The sequence below is a fragment of the Polistes fuscatus genome, unplaced genomic scaffold (assembly GCF_010416935.1).
Source record: "Polistes fuscatus isolate 324 unplaced genomic scaffold, CU_Pfus_HIC Scaffold5, whole genome shotgun sequence".
Lineage (NCBI taxonomy): Eukaryota > Metazoa > Arthropoda > Insecta > Hymenoptera > Vespidae > Polistes > Polistes fuscatus.
The window spans coordinates 9969471-9991679 of record NW_025113129.1 but is presented as its reverse complement, the minus strand read 5'-3'; the positions used below and the strand labels follow the sequence as shown (position 1 = coordinate 9991679).

At 32.7% G+C, this 22209-nt stretch overlaps 2 protein-coding genes and 1 non-coding gene across 3 annotated transcripts in view; 1 reads left to right on the top strand and 2 right to left on the bottom strand.

Moving 5' to 3' along the window:
- Positions 1 to 335: 335 nt before the first annotated feature.
- Positions 336 to 10658, bottom strand: LOC122521884 (alpha-2-macroglobulin-like protein 1). Its single transcript, XM_043642614.1, has 25 exons — positions 10324 to 10658; positions 9963 to 10132; positions 8599 to 8840; positions 8394 to 8510; positions 8157 to 8323; positions 7750 to 7858; positions 7368 to 7601; positions 6959 to 7201; positions 6540 to 6871; positions 6091 to 6452; positions 5722 to 5873; positions 5522 to 5648; positions 5238 to 5415; positions 4918 to 5146; positions 4623 to 4828; positions 4173 to 4522; positions 3850 to 4094; positions 3533 to 3778; positions 2977 to 3369; positions 2669 to 2903; positions 2415 to 2587; positions 1882 to 2329; positions 1472 to 1768; positions 1094 to 1318; positions 336 to 996 (listed from the first exon to the last, which is right to left on the bottom strand). The coding sequence occupies exons 1-25, from the start codon at positions 10404 to 10406 to the stop codon at positions 791 to 793; spliced, it is 5769 nt and encodes a 1922-aa protein (XP_043498549.1). The 5' UTR covers positions 10407 to 10658; the 3' UTR covers positions 336 to 790.
- A 1332-nt stretch (positions 10659 to 11990) lies between these two features.
- On the bottom strand, positions 11991 to 12062 carry Trnam-cau. Its single transcript has one exon. It is a non-coding gene; the product is annotated as a tRNA-Met (tRNA).
- A 726-nt stretch (positions 12063 to 12788) lies between these two features.
- Positions 12789 to 22209, top strand: part of LOC122522066 (protein sickie) — a 96144-nt gene continuing 86723 nt past the window's right edge. Inside the window, exons 1-2 of the mRNA XM_043642863.1 lie at positions 12789 to 12904; positions 13135 to 13409. The gene's annotated coding sequence lies outside the window, so the exon portion shown is untranslated. The remainder of the gene's footprint in view (positions 12905 to 13134; positions 13410 to 22209) is intronic.

The window sequence follows — 22209 nt, the reverse complement described above, 5'->3', positions numbered from 1 at the left end:
TTTCTAATTGACTTTTAAAATGTAATCGTGTAAATTACAATTAGTAGTAGTAAGTAGTTGATGATTCCTGTTTACTATCTAATCGATAAAGTAAATTTTTTTCATACCGATAGTCAGTAGAATAGATCCGATAAATTTTATCGGTAATGAAAATTTTTACTTTATCAATGATCGATGTAATATATAAATGCACGTTCTTCAAATTTGCTGCCATGCAATTAAAAATTCGAATGAAGTATTGGATTTATTACATACAATGATATAATTAATTCTCTATGAATAACGTATGTTTTACACATTATTATAAACCAAAAGGTTTAAGATTGGAGACACTATTTTTAATATATTTGTATTTTTTTTATTTATTGTTCTTTTATTTACAACTTACAGGATTTGTAGAAAATTATACAGTATAATATTACAATCACCAATTTTTGTATTATTATTAAAAATAAGATTCAATGTGATAAGTGAATGAATTTAAAATGAACTAGTGTTTCTTTTTGTAGAAAATGTTGGAATTAAGAGTAACGTATACGTATTATGCGATACTACTTATAATACCCTGTGCATATTTTTTACTCGTATGATTAAAAAATTTATTTTCGTTAGTTAATATCTAAATTTATCATTAAATGTTTTGTACATTATCTCCGAAGTTTATAATCTCACGTATTAATTCAATATGAATTTCTCTCTGATTGTGAGTGAAATATTGAAATGAAAGTACGTCGCAATTTTCGATTGTTATTTATACATTGTGTGATATTTATTCTGTACTATACGCATATCAACCACCGACCGGTCTATCATGGTCACGTTCATTTTTGTCTTTTTTAGAGCAATGCAATTTAGCTTCTATTAATATTGGAGGTATACCATTGGTGATCGGTATATTATAGATAGACATAAAATTATTAAAAATTTGTTTCCCATGATCTTTTAATGTTACAAATTCATCGCTTTTAGAAGATAACAATAATCCAAAACTTCCAGCTGTAACATATATTTTATCGTCAATATATATATATCAGAATTTTTTAATTAATTGATTGCATTATAAAATGTGGAATTGTCATGTTTATCTACTTACGATTATCCAATGGTGGACAAGAACATATTGGATTTAAGATAAGTTCGATGGTGGAACGAAGTCGTTTAACATCACCAATTGGATTAAGATCCAATAATAATCTTGCTTTCCGTAGACGTCTAATTGCCACTTTTACAGCGCTACTTGCCGAACAATAGATGTCATTTAAGTTATCTGGTAATTCGTTACTGCATACAGGGCAAGATTGGTTTGCATTGGTTGAATCTAAAATTTTACAAACTTTATTGTATTTATTCAATATTTTTGTTTGTATATATTTTATGCGGGGTATTCCAGGGGGTAAAATCTTTTTTTATTTTTTTAAAATATTTTTTCGTTTTGGAACTTTTGTAACAACCTGTAGAAACAAATACGTACCTGAAGAATTTAATTGATCATCCATTTTGCGATCCCTTTGTATAGGTGTTGTAGATTCGACAATATCAATCTTGTCATTTGTTTTATTATCAATTTCATCGAACGATGCATTCTCTTGAAGATTAGTTATACTTGGTCTCACATAAACAAGCACTGGACCTTCGATTCCTTCCGGTGTGTCAAGCTCATGATCAATGGAAACAAAGGATGGATTGTCAAAAATTTCATCGACGATAGGAGTTGAGTTCATTTCTGAATCATCTGGCGTTTGACCACTTCCGGTATCCACCTGCGAAGCTGACAAAATAAAGTAAGAATCGTATTATTCAATGCGAATTTTCTTTTTTTTCTATTGATTTTTAAACAGAATGACATCATAAATTTTTACGATTACTATTAATTTTACTCACTGATTGAAGTGTCGGTGGATTTGTTACTCAAATTTGGATTCTTTATCACCGGATCTGTTTTAGTTGTAATTGTTTTTGGATCAACATTTTCGATTGCCAATATATTTGATTTCACTTTGACAATTTTCCCATCGTCGGTTTTATTCTTTTCATTATGTTTTTTGAAGCTTACCGTATCGTGCTCCTTTTCATTCGAATCTACCGCCTTTACCGATAATAAATTTTTCAATTCCATTTTATTACGATTGGTTACCTTGTTTTTCATATTTCCACTTTCTTTTCCAAAACTTTTCGATGATTTTTCCAAAGTCTTATTTTGTTCTACGCTAGTATGTTTGTTATGTTCTAGAAACGCTATAGTAGCTTCTGTTACAACTGGCATTGGATCTGGTATCTTAGTTCCTTCGTTTATATCAGCGCTACTGCACGTTGCAGCAAAATTATAACTCTACAAAAGAATTGTTTATAATTTCAATTAAATTAAAAAACAAAAATATTTTTATATTGTTAATTCCGTTAAGTATAATACTTACACTTGATACCATTAATTCTTGCTGATAATAATCGTATAACTTAACATTAGCAGGCTCGAGTCTGTCGACAATGTTCTCCCTCATAACATTAAATGATATACATGTTTTTTGTCCAATTAATTTATCGAAATATATAGTGACAATATTGTGGTCATCCTCGAAACGTTTCACCTCTGCAATATAAATATTTTCATGATCACATATATAAGCATTTTTCAATTTGAAAAATACAAAAATAAATTGTGTTAATTTACTTGTACTTGGAACCTCTAACAACGAATGCAAGCTCGATCGATCTGGAACGTATCCGCTGATCATTCCTATTTCAAGTAATGCCATGTTACTTTCTTCGTCTGCCATTTTATATCGAGCACAAACCGTAATTCTTTGCATCGAACATTCATCCACAAAAATAGCCGAAGTAGCAGATACCGAAAGATCAAATGCTTCAGAACCTGTCACTTTAGCTACATTGTATACCAAATTGTTCTAAAATGTACAAACAAAATCTTATTAATGATTGTTCTTGTCAATCGTTTAAAATCGTTTAAAAATCGTTTACCTGCACCAAAACGCATCCTTCACCTTCGGCAAAAATTTCTATTATTGTCGGTAAAGTAGGTAATTGAATCCGAATGAGAACAACTCGATTGTCATTATTCATTCTATAAACATGATCAACTTCACTCGCGGTAACGAGAACCGATAAATCCGTGGAATTGGTAGACATAGCTAAAGCATATTTTGCAAGTGCTTCCAAGCCAAGAACAGTATCTTGCGTAGACGTAAAACCGCCTTCAGCGTTTCGTTGTTTACACATCCAGCGAACTGCTTTCAAAGCATCTACCATATTTTTTTCCCCGCCTAATTTAACGAGAGAGAGTACAGCATAAGCTGTCATTTCGATACTTAATCCTATTGATGGTTTAGTTTTGTCTTCCCACCAAAGTAAATCCTACAATATAAAATAATAATAATAATATTTCTATGTATGATGTATGATAAACATTGTTGTATTGGATTGCTCGGAAAGTTTTTTTTTCTTTTTTGTTATTACTAAATTGAAATGAATTTTCTAGACAACCCAATTTATGATTTTTCGTATAATATTTTCATACATTGTTACGAGTAGCACGATTCATCAATGACGCCATACTTCCATTCGCTTTGGGATGTTCTAGCAATGCTAAAGCATACGTCGACAAAGCAGCTGTGTAAGGACTGTCGTAAACGTCGGTCAGAGCTTCTAGACAATAAAGAGCATTATTGATGAGCGAAGCTGTCAAAAAAACACCAGATTCCAGTAGTGATATGAGAATGTAAGCTGTTAGTGCTGCCGAACTATCGTCTTCTTGCAAACCTCCCTATAATCGAATATACAGATATAAATATAATTTAACAAATATATCTAAATAATTATATCCCTTTTTTTTACCTTCATTTGTTTGTGAAAAACAGTTCCTATTATAGGGAAACATCCATTTTCTAATTGTTTACTCATGATCCATTTAACAGATATCTTCAAATCACGTTCATCGATATAAATCAAACTGCGAGCTTGGGCAAAAGATTTGACTATGAAAGCAGTTAACCATATTGAACTTCCACTTTCTGAAAATTCGGGACCAAATGCCGAATAAGAACCATCTGGGTGTTTGTAATTTAGCTCACGTTGGTATCCTATAATAATGAATTTCATTCAATATTTAATCTAAAGAAAATAAGTTTTCTTATTTTCAAGATGTATAAGTAAAATACCCTTTTCCATGTTTTTAATAGCTTTAGTTCGAAGTTCTGGGTTGTCCATGCCATTGGCATCCATGTAACCAATTACGTGAATATTTGGAACGAAGAGAATCATATTTTGTTCACCACATCCCTTTGGAAGTTTAACGAGTTTGTCTAAATTTTCTAATACCGGTCCTAAAATATCCCCTATCAAGGTTACATGAGCCTTCGCACTGTCAGGTATCAAATCTTTGGGTAAATCTAAATTCCAAACGATCTTCGAATCGTCACTAAAATCTTTCGGACACATGAACGCTGATTTTGTGATTTCGACTGGAAAACCTTCTGGTAGTACAAGGATTGGCTTCACGATGGTATCACTTCAAAATTATTTACAAAAATACATTAATTAATTTCATTGATTAAAGAAAAGAACAATTATATTTTAATGATTATTAGAAAAATGCATTTTTAATATACCGAGTGAATACCAAAGTGTCTGGACCACATGATTCGGGATAATTAGCATCGATAGTTGCAGATACGGTGATATTAATATCTCCGAGAACTCGAGGTCTTAAAATATATTCATGAACTACACTGTCTCTTGGGTTTACACAGAACGAAGCGATAGGATTAGACAAATGTAGATCTAATCCCGTTGCATCTTCCAATTGAATTTTAACCTGAAGAAAAATGTCGTTTCAATCATCAAACTGAAATACGTTATCACATGCATATATATATTTTTAAATCATAATTAAGTTATACTTACTGGTAAACTATGTTGCATATAATTGAAGAGTGAAACCTTCATACGTAACATTTCACCGCGTTTGACGCTGTAAGGTAAACTGTAATCAAGAAAGAAGGGTTGGAAAGTAGTGATAGTAGTCGGTGGTGCAATTCCAAGCCCATGAACGTGTGAAATGCAGACTGTGTGTCCAACCCAATCAGTAATCGTATGAGGAAGAGTCCGTTCTATTGTTAATTTTCCTTCTTTTCTGTTAAAAAATAATTAAATTCACATAATTGATTTGATATAATAGCATCATCATTTCTCGAAATATTTTAATAATTTGTTTAAATTTATACCCAGTTGGCACTAATTCCCATAACCACGTTTCTGGAAAATATGATCTAAGAGTAGTAACGAGATCAGGTGATTGATCAACGTATGCCAATTCCGCACCCATTTCCGTCGCTGCAGCTGGGAAATTGAGCAACGGATATGCCATAGGCATTGTTTTCATTTCATTTTTCATCATTAAACCTGTCAAGATAAATAATACATATACGAACAAATGTATACACATTTTTCTTAATAGTTTTTCTATTTTTAAAAATAAAAAATGAAATGAATTTATATGACATATTACCAGGTTCTTCGAAATTAGAACGACCGAAACCGTATAATTGAATTTCGGGTTGCCTTAAATTGAAGTAAAATTTTGGACAAGGCTTAGTTTCTATGTTTAAATCGCTCATCACTATTACACCGAAATCCTGCGAAAAATAATGAATTATAATCAAAGTGATATCTGAAAACATGCATAATCATTTTAAATGTAATATTTACACTGAAGGCCTGCGATGCATCTACGTAACTAACATCATCCGGTGCAACAGTATCAATGGGATGTCTTCTACTTCTTCTCAAATTCCAAAATGGTACATCAATTGCAGGAAAAGGTAAATGAGCGACTTCTTTGTTGCCTTGCTCTCTCTGTACTATTTCGGCAAATAATGAAAATTCATTTTTAATGATACAACATTAGTTAAAGAAAAATGGACTCTGATTGGATTGGGATTCGATAACCCAAGTGATTCCTGCATTTTGTATGCAATATTCTTACAAGTAAAATATTAGTTAATCAAATACTCAGAATTCCCATTCTTTCGTAGCATCTTTAAGATGAACAAATACATAAACTGGAGCCTTACATACCTTTACAATTAGCCCAGTACCACATAGACTTATTTTCTGGATCGGGATGGAATCTTTTAAGTTGATTGAAAGTTTGAATGGGATCTATCAAATTTGATTTCGATCCAGCTAAAAAGATAGTTGATTTATCGACAGCAGAAATTCCACAGAGAGACCATGGGGCAGCTTCTATGTGATACTGTGTAGTTGTGCCAGGACTTTGAGCATCCGTGTGCCATGCCGTTTTAACTTTATTTTCGAAACAATGGCCAACTTCTATGGTATAACTCGTGGCTACAGTTTCACCGTCCGATCTGACGTAATATAAAAGTAATTCAGAAACTGGTGCCATACTTGGCGTAATTTTCACGCTCAGAGGAAACCTGATAAGAAATAAATAATTTGTTGTGTATTTCTTTTTCTTTTCTTTTTAAATATTATATTAAATATATGAACGTGTATAATCTCACCGGTGTACGATAGTGTTTTGGTTCGTTTTATTAGTACCTGATTCTACAGGTCCTAATAAGTTGCGGAAATCTGTATAATTTAAAACTGTGTCGCGTGTTGGTCTGTGCTTGACATGACCATATATTAAAAGATCTCCTTTCGAATTAATAGAATAATGGAATGAAATCGATTCATTATTGTTATAAGTAACTGGTACCGTGTACATAACATTGAATGAATATTTTTCACCGCAAACGATTGGCTGATATCCTCCAGCAACAGCCAAATAACTATGGGATGGTGAATACCAAGGAAATACATCATTGTATGCTGAAGGTTGATCCATAAAAATCTATGATTAATGTTATATACATAAATCATGTTATAAATACTCAATGCGTTGTTTTATGGACATGTAAAAAAGTAGATCTTTGTTTACCCTCCAACGTTTGTCCGGGGAATAATATTTTGTAGGATAATCAACACCGGTTGCTACGAAACTCATTAAAACGATATGCTTCTGTGGCGGTGGAACTACGAAATCAACAAAACCGTCTGCCGCGGATGAAAAATGACGACATTCCACTGCCGATCGAAGCCACTCATCTTTTCCACGGATTCTCAAACAAAGCTGAATATTTTCATTTGCAGCAGGAACATTGTCTTGACGAAGAACACGTAACTATAATATTAAATACTTAATATAATTAATATAAATAATAATTTAAATTTAAGATAAATTATTATACATAACTGCTAACTAAACGAAATATATTTCAATCAATCAAATATAAATATATATATATTTACGTATATTTATATGAACGATAATAATTTAGTGTAGTCACCTTTCCGTGATAAGGTAGACCCAATTTGAAATATTTCGGCGTGTACGGTGCAAATTCCAATTTAAGCACTTGGTGCACGACTACCGTTCGACTGATAGTGTTTTCTGAAATACCGGTACCAGCTTCCGTGAAGTTTGCTATCAAAGCGATGTTATTTGGTGCTACTTTCCAATTAGCTAATCCAAGAACCGCACTGGAAAGTGCAAATTCGGTACAACCATCTGGCGAATCGAGCTGTAACAAATGAATTACTTATCGCACGAGATTCGATTCCAATTGATCCGATTATCCATGTCTGTAAGAATTTCTTATTTTCTGTATATGCTTATATTATCAACAACATGTGATTCGAAATATCTTATTAATCGATAAGTTTACGTACTTCAGTTTCATAATGTATTTCAGGTAAATTTAACTTTCGCCTCCAGCTTGGAGTTTGTGGAGTCAATTTCAAGAATAAGGTACCTTTTACTGGTTTCCCATAGCTGTACCTATTATGGACATTATCATATGATTAAAAGTAGTATTCGTTTAGGATCATTTACGCAATGAGTTATCCATTTTTAATGCGCATGCTTATGTGATTTATGATTTAAAATCACTTTTCAAAATTTATTGTAGTTTAAACTTTTGTAGCTTTCAAGATAAACAATGTATTATTATCAATAGAGTTGCGAATAACTCTTTGAAACAGTGAGTTTTATGAATCATCAACCATATTGGTATACAACAATGATAAATGAAATGCTATTTCGTGCTAAGAAATTCTATGAAGAATCTTCAAATTACTTTGCACAAATATTCCACGTAACGTTTTCTGCATCTGCAAGTATATATCTTGGTGACTTTATCTTTACTTGGAATCTTGGCAATACGTATTTTTTAACTTCGAATACCGTCGTATGAATTAATTGTGGTTGCGATTTCTTTTTTTCAACTTTTATTGTCCATTTACCCTAAATTTAACAAAAAAATATATTTAAATTAATATTTAGAACGTTTCAAATGAAATTAATATCGTCTTACCGGACTCGCTTCGGGTGTTAAAGAAAATTTCAATTGAAGCATCCCATTCTCCATAGTCATGTTTGTCCATTGCGCTACTCTTATCTCTGACGGATTTTCGATCCATATTTTTGGAATCTGTATAAAAATATCAGATATGACATTTTTTTCTCTATCATAAATATAAACAATGAAAATGATATCGACTGATTATCATTTGACTTACTCTTTTTCTCCAAGCCTTCAAATCGTGTTTGAGCATAAGAATTCTAATGTTCACATCTTGTCCTGGTTTATAAACAGGTTTATCAGTTTCAAGGAACGTTATTATAGAATCGTGTTCAATGTAAACTTCTTTATCGGCAATAACAGAATAATCAGGATGCTTGTCGAATTTCATTCTCAATTTAAGTCTCGCAGTTGAGTATTTGGTTGATGGCACCATTAACTCCAAACATGTTTCCACGCCTATTTCATAAATTGATCATTAACGGACAATCATGCGTTAAGTTATATGTTGTTGGATTTGGAATAGAAGTGTTCTAAATTATTCAAATGACAATTCTCTTGCCCATTGACGTATGTTTAAAAGAACCCCATCAGGAATATATTAGATATTGCTTATTCGACCATATTCGCTATAAAGACCGATGACTCAAATGCGCGTGATAATTCAATTAATTATTATTTCTGCAATTACGTTTGCACGAGGCGTATGCACATATATACATATACGAGGAAGATAATCGCTTGACTAAAGTGAACAAATTAATCGAGAGACGATGTAAATGCAGGATACACACACACACGATCATTTAGATATTTTTCTATTAATATCATTCCCAGTTACATACTATAGATCGGACCTATATTTGTACTTTATATTATCGATCATTAGAATTAACTTTGATAACATTCAAAAGTTCGATACTAATATTATTCATATATTTTGCGCGATAACAATGCCGATGGGTTTCCCATGTGATTTAAAGATTGATTATTTCCCCTCCAACAAGGGACTTAGCCAATTCAGCTCCCTCGCAGGAAGCGACGACAATTTCAATTTACAATTTGTTTAAAGAGCCTTACGTGACATATAGAAAGATAGAGGTAACTGAAGAGGGGAGAAAAGACATTTCTATGTGTATGTGCGTGTCTGTGGGTTATGTGTGTGTATGCTTTATGTGTGTAAGAGAAACAGTAGAAACAAATTTAATACAAATATTAATCGTATTAAAAATAGGTCTCAGTTATTTTAAGCGTGATTGATAACTTTCGGTCTAAATATAATCTAAAGATAATAGAAATATTTCTATATTATAAAAATTTTCAATCTCTCTCTCTCTCTCTCTCGTAAGAAAAGGTCAACGTTCAAATATTTTCAATTGATTCACAGATAAAAAACATATTTAAGTACGCGTACGTTGTTATGAATGAAACGTTCCTATTTAAGAAAACTACAAATATGTATTTCTTTTTAACAGAAAATAACGTTCAATCAAAACTTGAGTCGTTACCTATTTTTTAGTCGTTAATTTTTCTTCCCTATTTAACTTTTGTCTAAACATGCTTTAAAGTTATTGTACTTGCCAGACTTTATGACAGTATCAGTGCTCGTTAATATCTCTTCTTCTGGAGCGGACGTTGGGGACAATAGTTCGAGAAATATTTTTGCCGGTGGTTCTAAATTGTGCAGAGACAAACATCCGCTTTCTGTCTCCCCGGCTAAGAATATTTTCGGTGCCGTGAATACATATCCTCTGTAATAATAGTAATTATAACTTACGTTATGTTAATAACAATTTGTATTATTTAATTCTTAGATATTCTCTCGTTAAAAAATTTCCAATATTAAAATACGAGATTAAGTCGCCCGTCTGGTTTGATTAGAAAAAAAGGAAAATTTTTAAAATAAAATAAATTACAGAATAAAATTCGAGTAGATATTTACCGATTAACGGTGTTGGTACTTTGACAGGGATGAATAGTTGTCAGTAGATGGACGAGTATAACGTATAGAAGAGATTTAAACATCGTAATTGACAATGATTTTTCCACTTCTTGTTTACACTTTTTCCAACTTAGATGATACCATTTATTCTTTGAATTTAATTAGTGCCATTGAAGTTATATATATATTCGCGATTAAACAATATAGATATTGACGAAGCCAATCAACAAACGAACGAACGAACGAATGAACGAACGAACTAACGTTGTCGGCGAACGTTAACGTACTGAGGTTCGACTAAAAGCACGAATATTCGTTTTAGCTCTTCTTGTTAACCCTTCTGAACTAAAACGGGGAGGCTTAGGAGCGTTCGACCGATGTTGATTAGCACTCGCGCCGATCTCTCTCTCTCTCTTTCTTTTTCTCTCTGTTTTACTCTCTCTACTGGTCGACGATGTTTTGCAGTTTCTTTTTGTGTCTCCTTTCAGAAGGACTTTTGTTCTTCCGATTCTGAACTCGTTCATTCGTTCGTTCGTTCGTTCCTTGTCCCTACCTTATCCATATTTAATCTCATTTTCTAACGTATGATCATCAAGAAATATCATGCAAGAAATCTGAAGAATTTTGTTTAATTATTTAAACATTTTTTATTGTTTAATTGTTAAAACATCTTTCCAATTTCATTTTCTTTTCTTTAAGTATAAATATTATATTTTTATAGTATAATAGTGTTTTATCGAGTAAAACAAATAGAATTCTTATAACCTGAATGATTATTCGAACTTTCGGTATTTCCTATGATTGTATAATAGTTCTAATGATATTTACGTATATTCTATAGTTAGAAAAAGAAAAAAAAATGCCTCAACTGTATCAATGATGACCCCTGTTACAAAGAATAAACTGCTATAGGTTATCGGAGCATTTATGTAGGATATTAAGTTCCTTACATTTTATCACGAAAACAAGAAAGAAAATTTTAATATTTCAAGTACATTTCATTTACAAATAGTCTAACTTAATCCTCCTTCCTTTAGAAGGGGTCATTGAATTCAAAATATTGTATTTTTTACCTTTTTCTAAGGGTAATGCAAACTTTTAAGGACAACGGTGCATAATATATTTTTGAGAATATCTGAAAAATGATTAAATTTATCGAATTATAATATTATTCTTCATAAAATTGTTTCTTTATATAGATTTTGAATATTCAAGAATAAAAATATTATCAGTTTTTAATATCGAATTATCAACTGTTGTTAATAACTGTAAATGTGTTACATAGAAAACTGTTTTATCGATTGTCAATAATACAAACTACAAATTCGTACATATGATAAATGCTAAATTGTTAGGTCGATAATTTAAAAAGTTTTGTATATCTTTTTTTCATCTAATTGTAAATTGAACTACGTTTCTTTGAATTAAAAAGAAAAGTATAAGATGTAATATCAAATTATAAAATAAATGAGTTATTTAATTTTTAATAATAAAGTAAAATAACTTTATTTTATTATGATGGAGTATATTTTTTACAGTCAAAAATTAAAAAACAAATATATATGTATTTATGAGATTTAACTCATCAATTAAACCAATTGAAACTTATATGTCAAAATTCTATGAAAAACTAACAAAAAAAATAAAATATAAAAAAATAAAGTTTCTAGCAGAGCGTGGTTTCGATCCACGGACCTCTGGGTTATGGGCCCAGCACGCTTCCACTGCGCCACTCTGCTGTTATGAACAGCTTTGGTAAAATACACTACAAAAACTAAAATTTGTTACTAATATATATATATATGTAATACATAAGTATAATATTCTTATTTTATCTTGAATCAAACGTATTATAAAGTACAAATAGTTAAATAATATTAACATTTCAATATTACAACATGCAATAATGCATTCAAAACACTAAATTTCTTTTCTTGATAATAAGTAACTTTTTCATTACGTACTATTCATGAAAAATGTTTACATTATAAATGAATTAGGAAAAGAATACTCATCAATATATATTTATACGTACATACATACACATATATATATTTTTTTTGTAAATTTATATATTTATGTCTAAATATATATATTCATATTTACATTTATATTTATATTCTATTAATATTATATATTATTATATTTCATATTTATATCATATTATACTTGTTTATATATATATATGTCTAATTATATGTATTAACGTTTATATTTAGCAATGAAGAAAAAATATGTATACATATTATATAAATTTTTGTTTTCTTCGTCAGTTACATCAATCGCGTGAAAAAAGTCTCCCCACCCTTTTTGGTTCCTTCCCCTCTCCGGCCGCTACGTAGGATAATTCTCTGCGCTAGAAGGTAAGTATTTACGCCGGTGCGTGGCAGTGGGAGTGCGAGCGTGGCCGCGCGCGTATACGGTATGCGTACGGACAGTGTGTACGATACTTCGCGACCACCGATGTTGATGCTGTCCTCGAGGATGTATTACAACAAAGTATTATTTAATAACTATAGTTTACAACTTGTATTTTCTCTATTATCAATCGTTAACAGTTGGTCCGTTCTGTTACCGTGAGGTTAGATATTTACTTTCTCTCTCTTTACCTTTTTTTTTCTTGCTTTCCTCTTTCTTTTTTTTTTCTTTCCTGTTTTCTTCCCTCTCTCTAATCTGATTTCTTTTCATTTTTATTTTTATTTGTCTGTCTTATACACACTTTTCCTTCAGATTCTTTTTTCACTTTGATCATTACTCGTCGATTATATCACGTATTATCATTTTTTTTTTACGACGACGTTTCGATGACAGCAATGTGTGTGAAAGTGCCACTTCTCGTTGTGTAGTTATCGGTAATAATGAGAGAGAAGAATTGAATACATTTATATTAATATACATATCGCAATATTATGGAAATAAACGGCCGCGTACGAGGATTACGTATTTAGATACATCATGGCATTCAACGCGGGTCGGTGATCTATCAAAAGAAATCGACGCATATCAAAGTTTGGCTGTTAAAAAAGAAGAGAAGATTTAACGAGATTTATCGACATCGTTTATCTGGTGTCGATCTCTCCTATCAGGTAAAGTATAATTATTGTTTGATTAGACTTTTTTCTATTTTTTTTTGTGGATAAATGCAACGATCGCTCGAACTGTACGTATAAATTTTTGAGCTTATAATTTGGCGATTGTGGTATTACGAGGATTCACTACATTTTGGCCATTTGCCGATCTATAATTCAAACACGAATTATCACGTGTTTTACACGTGTTGCGAATGAGAATCCGCGCTTAAAACTAGACGGATCGTTTCAAAAACTTTTCCCTCTCGTATAATTTATACATTTACTAATATACGAAATTCGAAAACGTAATTATTCATCGTGACATTCGTTATGCATAATGAAATGAATATGCGTAAAATATGTGCAAATATTTCCCAATCTTATGTTTTACATAATCATGTAATTATAATTTGTCACACATACTGTTCATATAACTTCTTTTTTTTTCTTTTTTATTGTTGTTGACTTTTAACAATTTTTTTAACTTCTCAGAATTTCGTATTAAAACAATATACTTTTACGTTATCGAAGTAATCGCATTATTAAAGTCTTGACCATTTGTCGTCTATTCCTTTTTTTCGTAAATGCACATTGATTTTTTTTCACCCTGAACGATCCTTGAATTCGCAAGAAAAATGTTGAGAAAGATGGCGGAAATCATGGTGGAAATCGTATCTCTATGTGTCATAATTTAAATTGAGTATGCGGTTACGAAACACACGTTACTGTTCGTTCGATTAAAAGGAGAAAATAATATTTATTTTCTTTGTAACAAAAAAAAAATATTTTATGCTTGACGCACCTTTAAACTCTCCTTCTCGATATATATATATATATATATTATCTCAATTTTATTCAACATCCGAGAGCTGGTCGAATCTGACCAAATTTGGTAAACTTTTATCGAGAGAAGTGGGATATCGTTTGGTAATATTACTTGGAAAAATGACAGTATAAGTATATATATATATACTTACTTGAGTATGTACTTGTGCCCATTCATTCGTGTAAATAAATATATTTATTTTTGATTGTGCATTCAATGCATTAAATTAAAAATTAATTTAATTTCTTTTTTTATTTTTGCACGAATATCAGGCATTTGTATCGATGTTGTATTATATTGTATAATAAATAAAAATAATGTATGAACAAAAAAACATTGAGCGTATAATACGGCACGCCAATTAGAAGTGAAACATCTTTTCTTTTTTATTTTTTAAATTAGTATAAGATAATTCAGATTATTCAGATACTAAAGGTAGAATTAATGTATTTATTCAAGATATATCTAAAAAAAGTTTAATTTTAGCTTCAAACGATCAAACCAAATTGATGTGCATACCCGATAAAAAATAATAAAAAAATAATAGATTTTAGGTTTATCTTCTACGTAACAAAATCGAAGAATGATAAATTATTAAACAAATAAAAACGCATTGGCGATTATAATCTTTGATCACGAAGTTGCATGGAATATATTTCAAATACTCCAAATATTTCCGTAAAACCAGGCGCGTGTCGTGCCTTGTTGAATCACTTGGATTTAGGCAGATGCCAAGCGGCTTGTTTTTACACGTTCTTCAAAATGTAAACACGAAGATTGCTTCGTATCTTTCCTTTCCTTCGTTTCCGAGTTTATACTTGCACTCGTCTATGGAATACATGGAACACAAAAAAAGGAACATTAAAAAAAAAAAAAACGCGATGCGTTTTTCATGTTTGCAAATGGGGATTAGTAATTTTGTGGTTCGCGTTCTAATGATGATGAAAGATAAAATATAATAAAAAAAAAAGAAGAAGGAGATAAAAGACAAATATACTCTCTTTATATTTATGCAAATACGTGTCCCCAGCTCTTTTTCAGGAAGGGTCAGTACGTAGTATATCTAACGCGACCTTCATATTGTCGCGAATTCGCACATTTCAACGTTCCCCATGGTAGTTTAATGTTCGACCGCTCTCTTCGTTTCGATTAAATCCCTTGAATAGGCATGGTAACGTTACTACCGTCTCGCGTTGACAAATTGATGCTGATATAAATAACACGAGGCTAGCTCGCGCGAGTGTCCATATATCTTCCCAATAAAAGCACAAAAAAAGAATAACTATTTGCTATCTCGCGTGATCTATTTCTATTTTTCTTCCTTTTTCCGCGTTAATATCGACCTTCCTTCCTTCCATTCGAAAATGAATGAACCCTATTAACCCAACCAAGTCTATCATTATCCGATTAAATTTTTGGAGGGTCTTTATCGAAACACGCGAACACTATATCGAATTTCTACAATAAGTATAATATTATATACTCAATTTATCAATAATATTAAGAAAGAAGAATTTTTAGTTTAGAACAGGTTTTCTCAAAGTGTTACTTGTAAAATTATAGCCAAACTAACACATTCCGTGTCTATGAGTTTATAATAATAAAAAAAAGAATATAATAATATAGAATCTGTACTGAGAATTTTGAAAATATTTTCTCGCTTAAAAGGGGTTGCCAAGTGGAAAAGTTTGAGAGAGAAATCCTGATATATAGAATATATTAAAAATATAAATTAACAGAAATAAAAATATTCTTTCTTTTTTTCATCGTTTATTTCACGGATCATTTTCATAAAGTTCCATCATTGTACAGTAGAACGATATGAACGAGCCAATAAGTGTCAAGATGATGAGTATGATTTCGAGGAGAATATTATTGGTACTTTCGGAGTTACATAAACACAAACTACTTACTTTCTTTGGTCCTTTCACTGTCCGATACGATACCACACATGCATACGTTTAACGTTGAACGTATTTCCCAGGTACATAAGACAGTAGGATTAAGAGAGTTTATGGTGGACATAAAGTAATAAAGACGTAAGTACGAATGCATGCGTGTGTCATCGTATAGCCGAGTATTTTTACGCTATCATTTAGCTTACTTGGACTTACTTAGTGGAAAAGGAACGTGATAAGGAAGAAGGAGTAAAGAAGAAGTTAAAGAAAAAGATCCGTTTGCTTGAGATCATCGAGTCACCTTCGGTCTTTTCTTAAGGTCAACGTACTTGAATCTTTTGGTCGAGCCTTTGCTTTTAAATCATATCAAAAAGATAGATAGGGAGAGAAAAAAAAGGCAAGAAAGAGAAAGAAGAGAGAGAAAGAGTCCTTCGTTGGTGGCCTTCGCTATCGTACAACTAAAAGTCAACTAAAAGTCGTTATTAATGACCCACGTCTGGAAGAACATCTCTTACTACAGTTTACGTTCTTGCTTGTTTGTTTTTTCATCGTTGCGTTGGTATAAACGGAAAAAGAAAGACACGTATAGAGAACGAGTAACAGACGTTCAAACATTTTTCTGCCATTTGACGTATATAGGTGAACGTATATGAGATCGAATGTACATAAATACTTACATATTATGTATATTTGTCGGTCATTTGTTTATTTCTTTTTCTTTTTACAATTGCTGTACATTCGAATTCTCTAAAGTTTCAATTAAATTATAACAGTAATAACTTACTATAATTAATGAGGAAATGAAATATTTAATTAGTACAAATAATCATACATTTTGCAGTCTGGCAATGATTTAATTTGATTTACATTAGAGTTGTATATATACGCGTTTATATATACATATATTGTAATAATTACATATTTATATGTAATAACGCACCTAAACATAAAATTTAAGATTATAACGTTCTCATTTTAGTATTTTTTTAAGTTTTATGCAATTTCTTAAATAAAACTACACTATAAAGATGTAATTATTATAATATAGTATATAGGGTGGTAATTATGACGGTGGACTATGTGAATATATATTTACAAATTGAATTTATATTATTTTTGATATTAACTATTTGCTCTTCTAAGCCCAGTTATATTATACAGGCGTTGGTTGACTATCAGCGTATAACCAAATTGTTTGAAATGCAAAGGGTTACACATTTTTGATATAAAATAAATTATAAATTAAATTAAACAAATATTTGTATATATGTCACTACCACTGCTATAATTATCGGCATTTACGTGTTGTAGGAAAGGTATTTAAAGATCGAAACGCGTACACATCTGGAAAATAGCGATATCCTTGAAAGCAGTATTTCACTCAAGACGAAACGTAAGGAGTTCTCTCTTACAAGCGTAGAAGGTTTACAAGAGGAAAGGGGTGAAAAGGGATTCTCGTGGAACAAACAGTTCTTTGAGACATCGCGTGTTCTGCGACATAATCGTAACGAGAACGGACTACAAAAGGCCTAGACAAGATAGAGATAGGTTTAATTTACTCACCCCATGTGCGTTTAATCGTATATCGTCGTAAGACAAGCGTTTACGTTGACCCTAGGTTGTCGTTTTCCGTAACAACAACAACAACAACAACAACAACAACAACAACAACTACAGCGGCGCCTATAAATAAATTCTTTTTTATTTGCCTTCTTCCATTCGTCATTGTTTTACTTTCACAATCGAGTTTTAATTAGATCAATCACGAAAGGAATTTGTGTCATCTCCTTTTTTCGAATACGCGAAGACTAATTCGAAACAAAAAGCAATTATCTGATCACATTTAGTCAGACTGATCGTTAATCATTTCAGACAGGGGTGTATAAATGGTGGTTCCTAAGTCGCATATATACAATTCTTTGTTTTATTTGTTTCTTTCGGTAATATGTTTTACCTCCCGAGATGCACAACATTTGTTTTTGTAACAAGTTGCGTGAAGCGGTAGTTCACTTTACAATTAAGTAGCGAAGGAATGGATTGATTGATGACGCGAGGATGGTGTGCGTGCGATACGTAGTAGAGAAAAAGTTGTCCATCCTTGGCTCAAGGTGTAATGGTAGATTGATCGGAAGTGGTGATATCATGAAAATAACATCTCGGTTTATTTTCCTTAAGTAAATTACTCGTTTAGCGCTATTACGATTACCGGACAATTTAATAGCTTTGTTCTAAATAAACCTTTCGAAAAAAGAGAGGAAAGAAGAAAAGGAACGAAGAAAGAAAGAAAGAAAGAAAAAATATGAACGAGTGAGTTCTGTTAAGGTTTGACAAAGTCGAAGGTGGTAGTAGAAGGCTAAGAAGGGCGTGTTGTGCGTTACGTAGGTAGATAAATGACTTGCTTCGCTGAACTTGTACGATAGAGATATTAATCTTTCTCACGAACGTGCCACCCTACAACCCACCTATCCCTTCTCTTACGTCTTTCATATAGATATGATCTTTGGTAGTCTTTCCTTCCATGTATTTACCTTTCGTCTTTCCTTTCTCTTCTAAATCTATCTCTCCCTTCTTCGACCACCACTACCACCACCACCACCATCACCACCACCTCCACCCTGTTTTCTCCTCTCCTTCTCCCTATTACTACTACTACTTCTCTCGAGTAGTACGACCGTATGAAAAGTGGAATACCATATGTTCGAAGGGGTGGAATTCGAGTTACGAGTGCTTCCAGAGTGTATAGCCTTTACGGAAATGGCCTTTAATCTCGTTCGATGAAAGTCAAGAACGATTCTTTTCGCTCGCTTTGACGCGACGATAAAACGCAGAGCCGGTTCGTTAGTATACGAGATGTTTTTTAGTTTTTATTTCGGCTACTCGACGTCTCCTGCTCATTGATTAATCTCTTTTAAACCCACGGATACAAATTATATATATCATACGAAAACTGATTAAGAGTCGGGATGATATTATATAATATATAATTGTACCTATACAGTATGTAATAATATGAAATATAATTTTCAACGATGTTTTTTTCTCTCTTTATTCCAAAATACTCTATCAAAAACTTACGCATAATACTTCAACGAAAAAAATATATTTTCAAACAAGAATATATTCGATTTTATTCCTTTTTTTAATTATAGAAACAGAGAAAGAATGAGAAATTCGTTTAGGTTAAAGATCCGAATTGAGATCGATCGAGGTCAATTGACTCGTTGGAAAAGAATAGGAAAAAACGTAACAATACGATATAAAATCAAAGACTCCCACGTGAGTTAGAAGCGGAAGGTGAGAGACACGTTGTCCCATGCCGTTGATGGTGTCGTCGAGGGCAGGTGTGAGGTGGCGGCTTGCATAACGTATGTGATAAAGGGTTATGCGGAAGGGTTTGCGGGGGAGCGGGAACCAGGGTGGATCGGTTGTGCGTGCACTTACACACCATGACGGAAACGACAGTGGAACGCAACGAGTAAACGTACACCGGGGTCGGCCCTGTGTGAACGCTTAATATAAGCTAGATATACAAGTATATGATCGTGGAGGTGAATGTGAGAAGGTGTAGGTACCAAGCGCGATATGTACAAGAGTACACGAGCGCACGACCGAGCGAGAACAATATAGAATGCGCCATGGGGGTGCATGGTGTGGTATAGTGCGTACCGCGCCGTATCGCCGAGCTAGGGACAGATCGATAACGTAAGGGGTCTTCCAGACCTTATGGTGCCTCTTCCACCTCTCTCACTCACTCACTCACTCACTCACTCACTCTCTCTCTCTCTCTTTCTCTTTCATTCTTTCTCTTTTACTCCTCTCACCCTTCCTCTTCCTTTCCCTCTTCTACCCTTTCCCATCTCCGTTGGCCTCTTTATCCCTCCTCCTCCTCCTCCCCCCCTCCTTCTCTTCCTTCTTCTCCTTCTTACTCGTACTCCTCTTTTCAACTTCGTTTTATCGCACAAAATTAACACGCGTTTCCATCCACGATTTTTCCTCTCGGAATTATCTCTCCAAACGTGTGTGCGCGCGCGCGTTCGCGCATAACCCCTCTCCCCGTTGAGAGCTTATACGTTTTAATAGTCCGTGCAAATAATTTTTCTCTGCCCTTTTTTTAACTCGCCTCGCGATCGCTAAGATAATCCTGACGTACTGTGCAAACGTCGCGACGTGTCGATATATCTCGAAGAGGTTTTGCTTTTTCTTTTTTTCTTTTTTTTTTTTTTTCTTAAAGGGACCCTAGAAAAGATTTTTTTTTGCTCGAATTATTATTTCTTTCGAGATGAAGATAAATGATTGGTGAATTATTTCTCGTCGAATTTTCGTCGCGTTTGCATGAAAAACGATGTTAAAATTCGGTAGCGTGCCAAAACGAACGATTCTCGGATATGTTGATTAAAACGATACTTCCGGTGTTCGTCATCGAGCTACAAAGATAACATCGAACTTCTCGATTACTCGTAAAACACGAACCCTCGTCTTCTATTGTATAAACGGAAGGATTCGTATCGATGCGTACCACAGAGAACCGTTGTCAAAGACTTTGACATTTCTAACTTTCTTATTTTAAAGGCCGTTTGTTATTTCTAGTTCTTATCGCATAGCAGCTGCCACACAGGATTATCATTTCGCTTCCGGAGATTGGAAATCCAAATGTGCACTAACGATAAAAAATAAAAGTTAGAAAAAAAAAGGGTAAAGGGTCTTGTCGACAGATTTTTCATTAAATATTTTAATAAAAATTGCATGAATCTGTTAGTCGATTCTTTTTAATATAGAAGAACACATAATAGGACTTTACTTGGTCTGATTTATTGGGTTGTTTGGAAAGTTTGTTCCGTTTATTATAAAAACAAAATATATATATATCTAATGCATTAAGCATATAACTCGGTACAAAGTTTGTATTACAAAACTTTCTAGACAATTCAATATTATTTATTCGTTCGTTTTAACGAACAATCGATTTAAATAGATTGCCTAAATTAAAAGTAATAACGTTAGGTTGACGATATCGCAATTTGTCGTACGCGGCATAACGCAGGATTAATTTATGTTATGACGACGTAATGCGCGAGCTCGGTAACGTGTAATTCATAGCTTTCGGTGGGCGAACGTAGAGTACATTAAAATATGAGAATGAGCTCTGACGTACAGTAACGAACAGCGCACTCCTTCATGGCAGGTTCAACAGCTCTAACAGCGGATTTCACGGTGAAAATGTCCAGAACTGGGAGGAGGGGATGGGGGTGGTAGTGTTGTATCATGGGAGTCACAGAACGGACGAGTTACCCTAACTGCGAACGGCCGTTCGGGCTCATTAGACGATATGGGAGTCAGTACATAGCTCATTCCTCATCCCTTTACACCACAATCGGGAATCTATTGGTCTCGATCATGATTTCCAATTCTTCTTTCGAACTCTCCATCGAGAGTTTTTCTGATCGAAATCGATTTTAAAAGAAAAATATTTCTTCTCTTTTCTTTTCTCTATATTATATCAATTATTATTGATATTATTTATCAAGTTGGTCAATAAGTGTGTGTGCAGTTTTTTCTAAAACCTAAAATTGATTATTTTATATTTTCGTACTGTTTGTAAATACTTTGAAAGTTGTTAAAAATATTTGTTCTCGATAGGAATATTAAAAACGTTCGTCGAATGGTAGAAAGTAATTTTCGGTGGTCGTTAAGGTTGTTTATATGTCTCGGCAGCGTGGATAACGCGTTCGTTATTAATCAGGACGAATTTGTCGTGATTAATTATGCTTTTCGCTCGATTAGCTTCCCTATACCGAGAGTCGCCCTTTTCCATCTCCTTTACTCCTTTATACCTTTCGCGTTTTCTACCCTCGATGCGCTTTGCTTTCTCTACCATCTCCTTGTTACTCGCGAAACACGAATAATTGAGCTCATTTTTTTCTAATCATTACGAATCTATCGATTCTCTTCTCTTTTTTTTCTTGACATTTAATTCACTTCTGTAAGTTCATTTTGTTTTGTTTCCCCATTTCGTTTAAAGTTCAGTCAAAAGTCAGTAATTAGACTTTTGCCCTGAGAATTGACTCATGTATCTCACATTGTTTAAAATTTC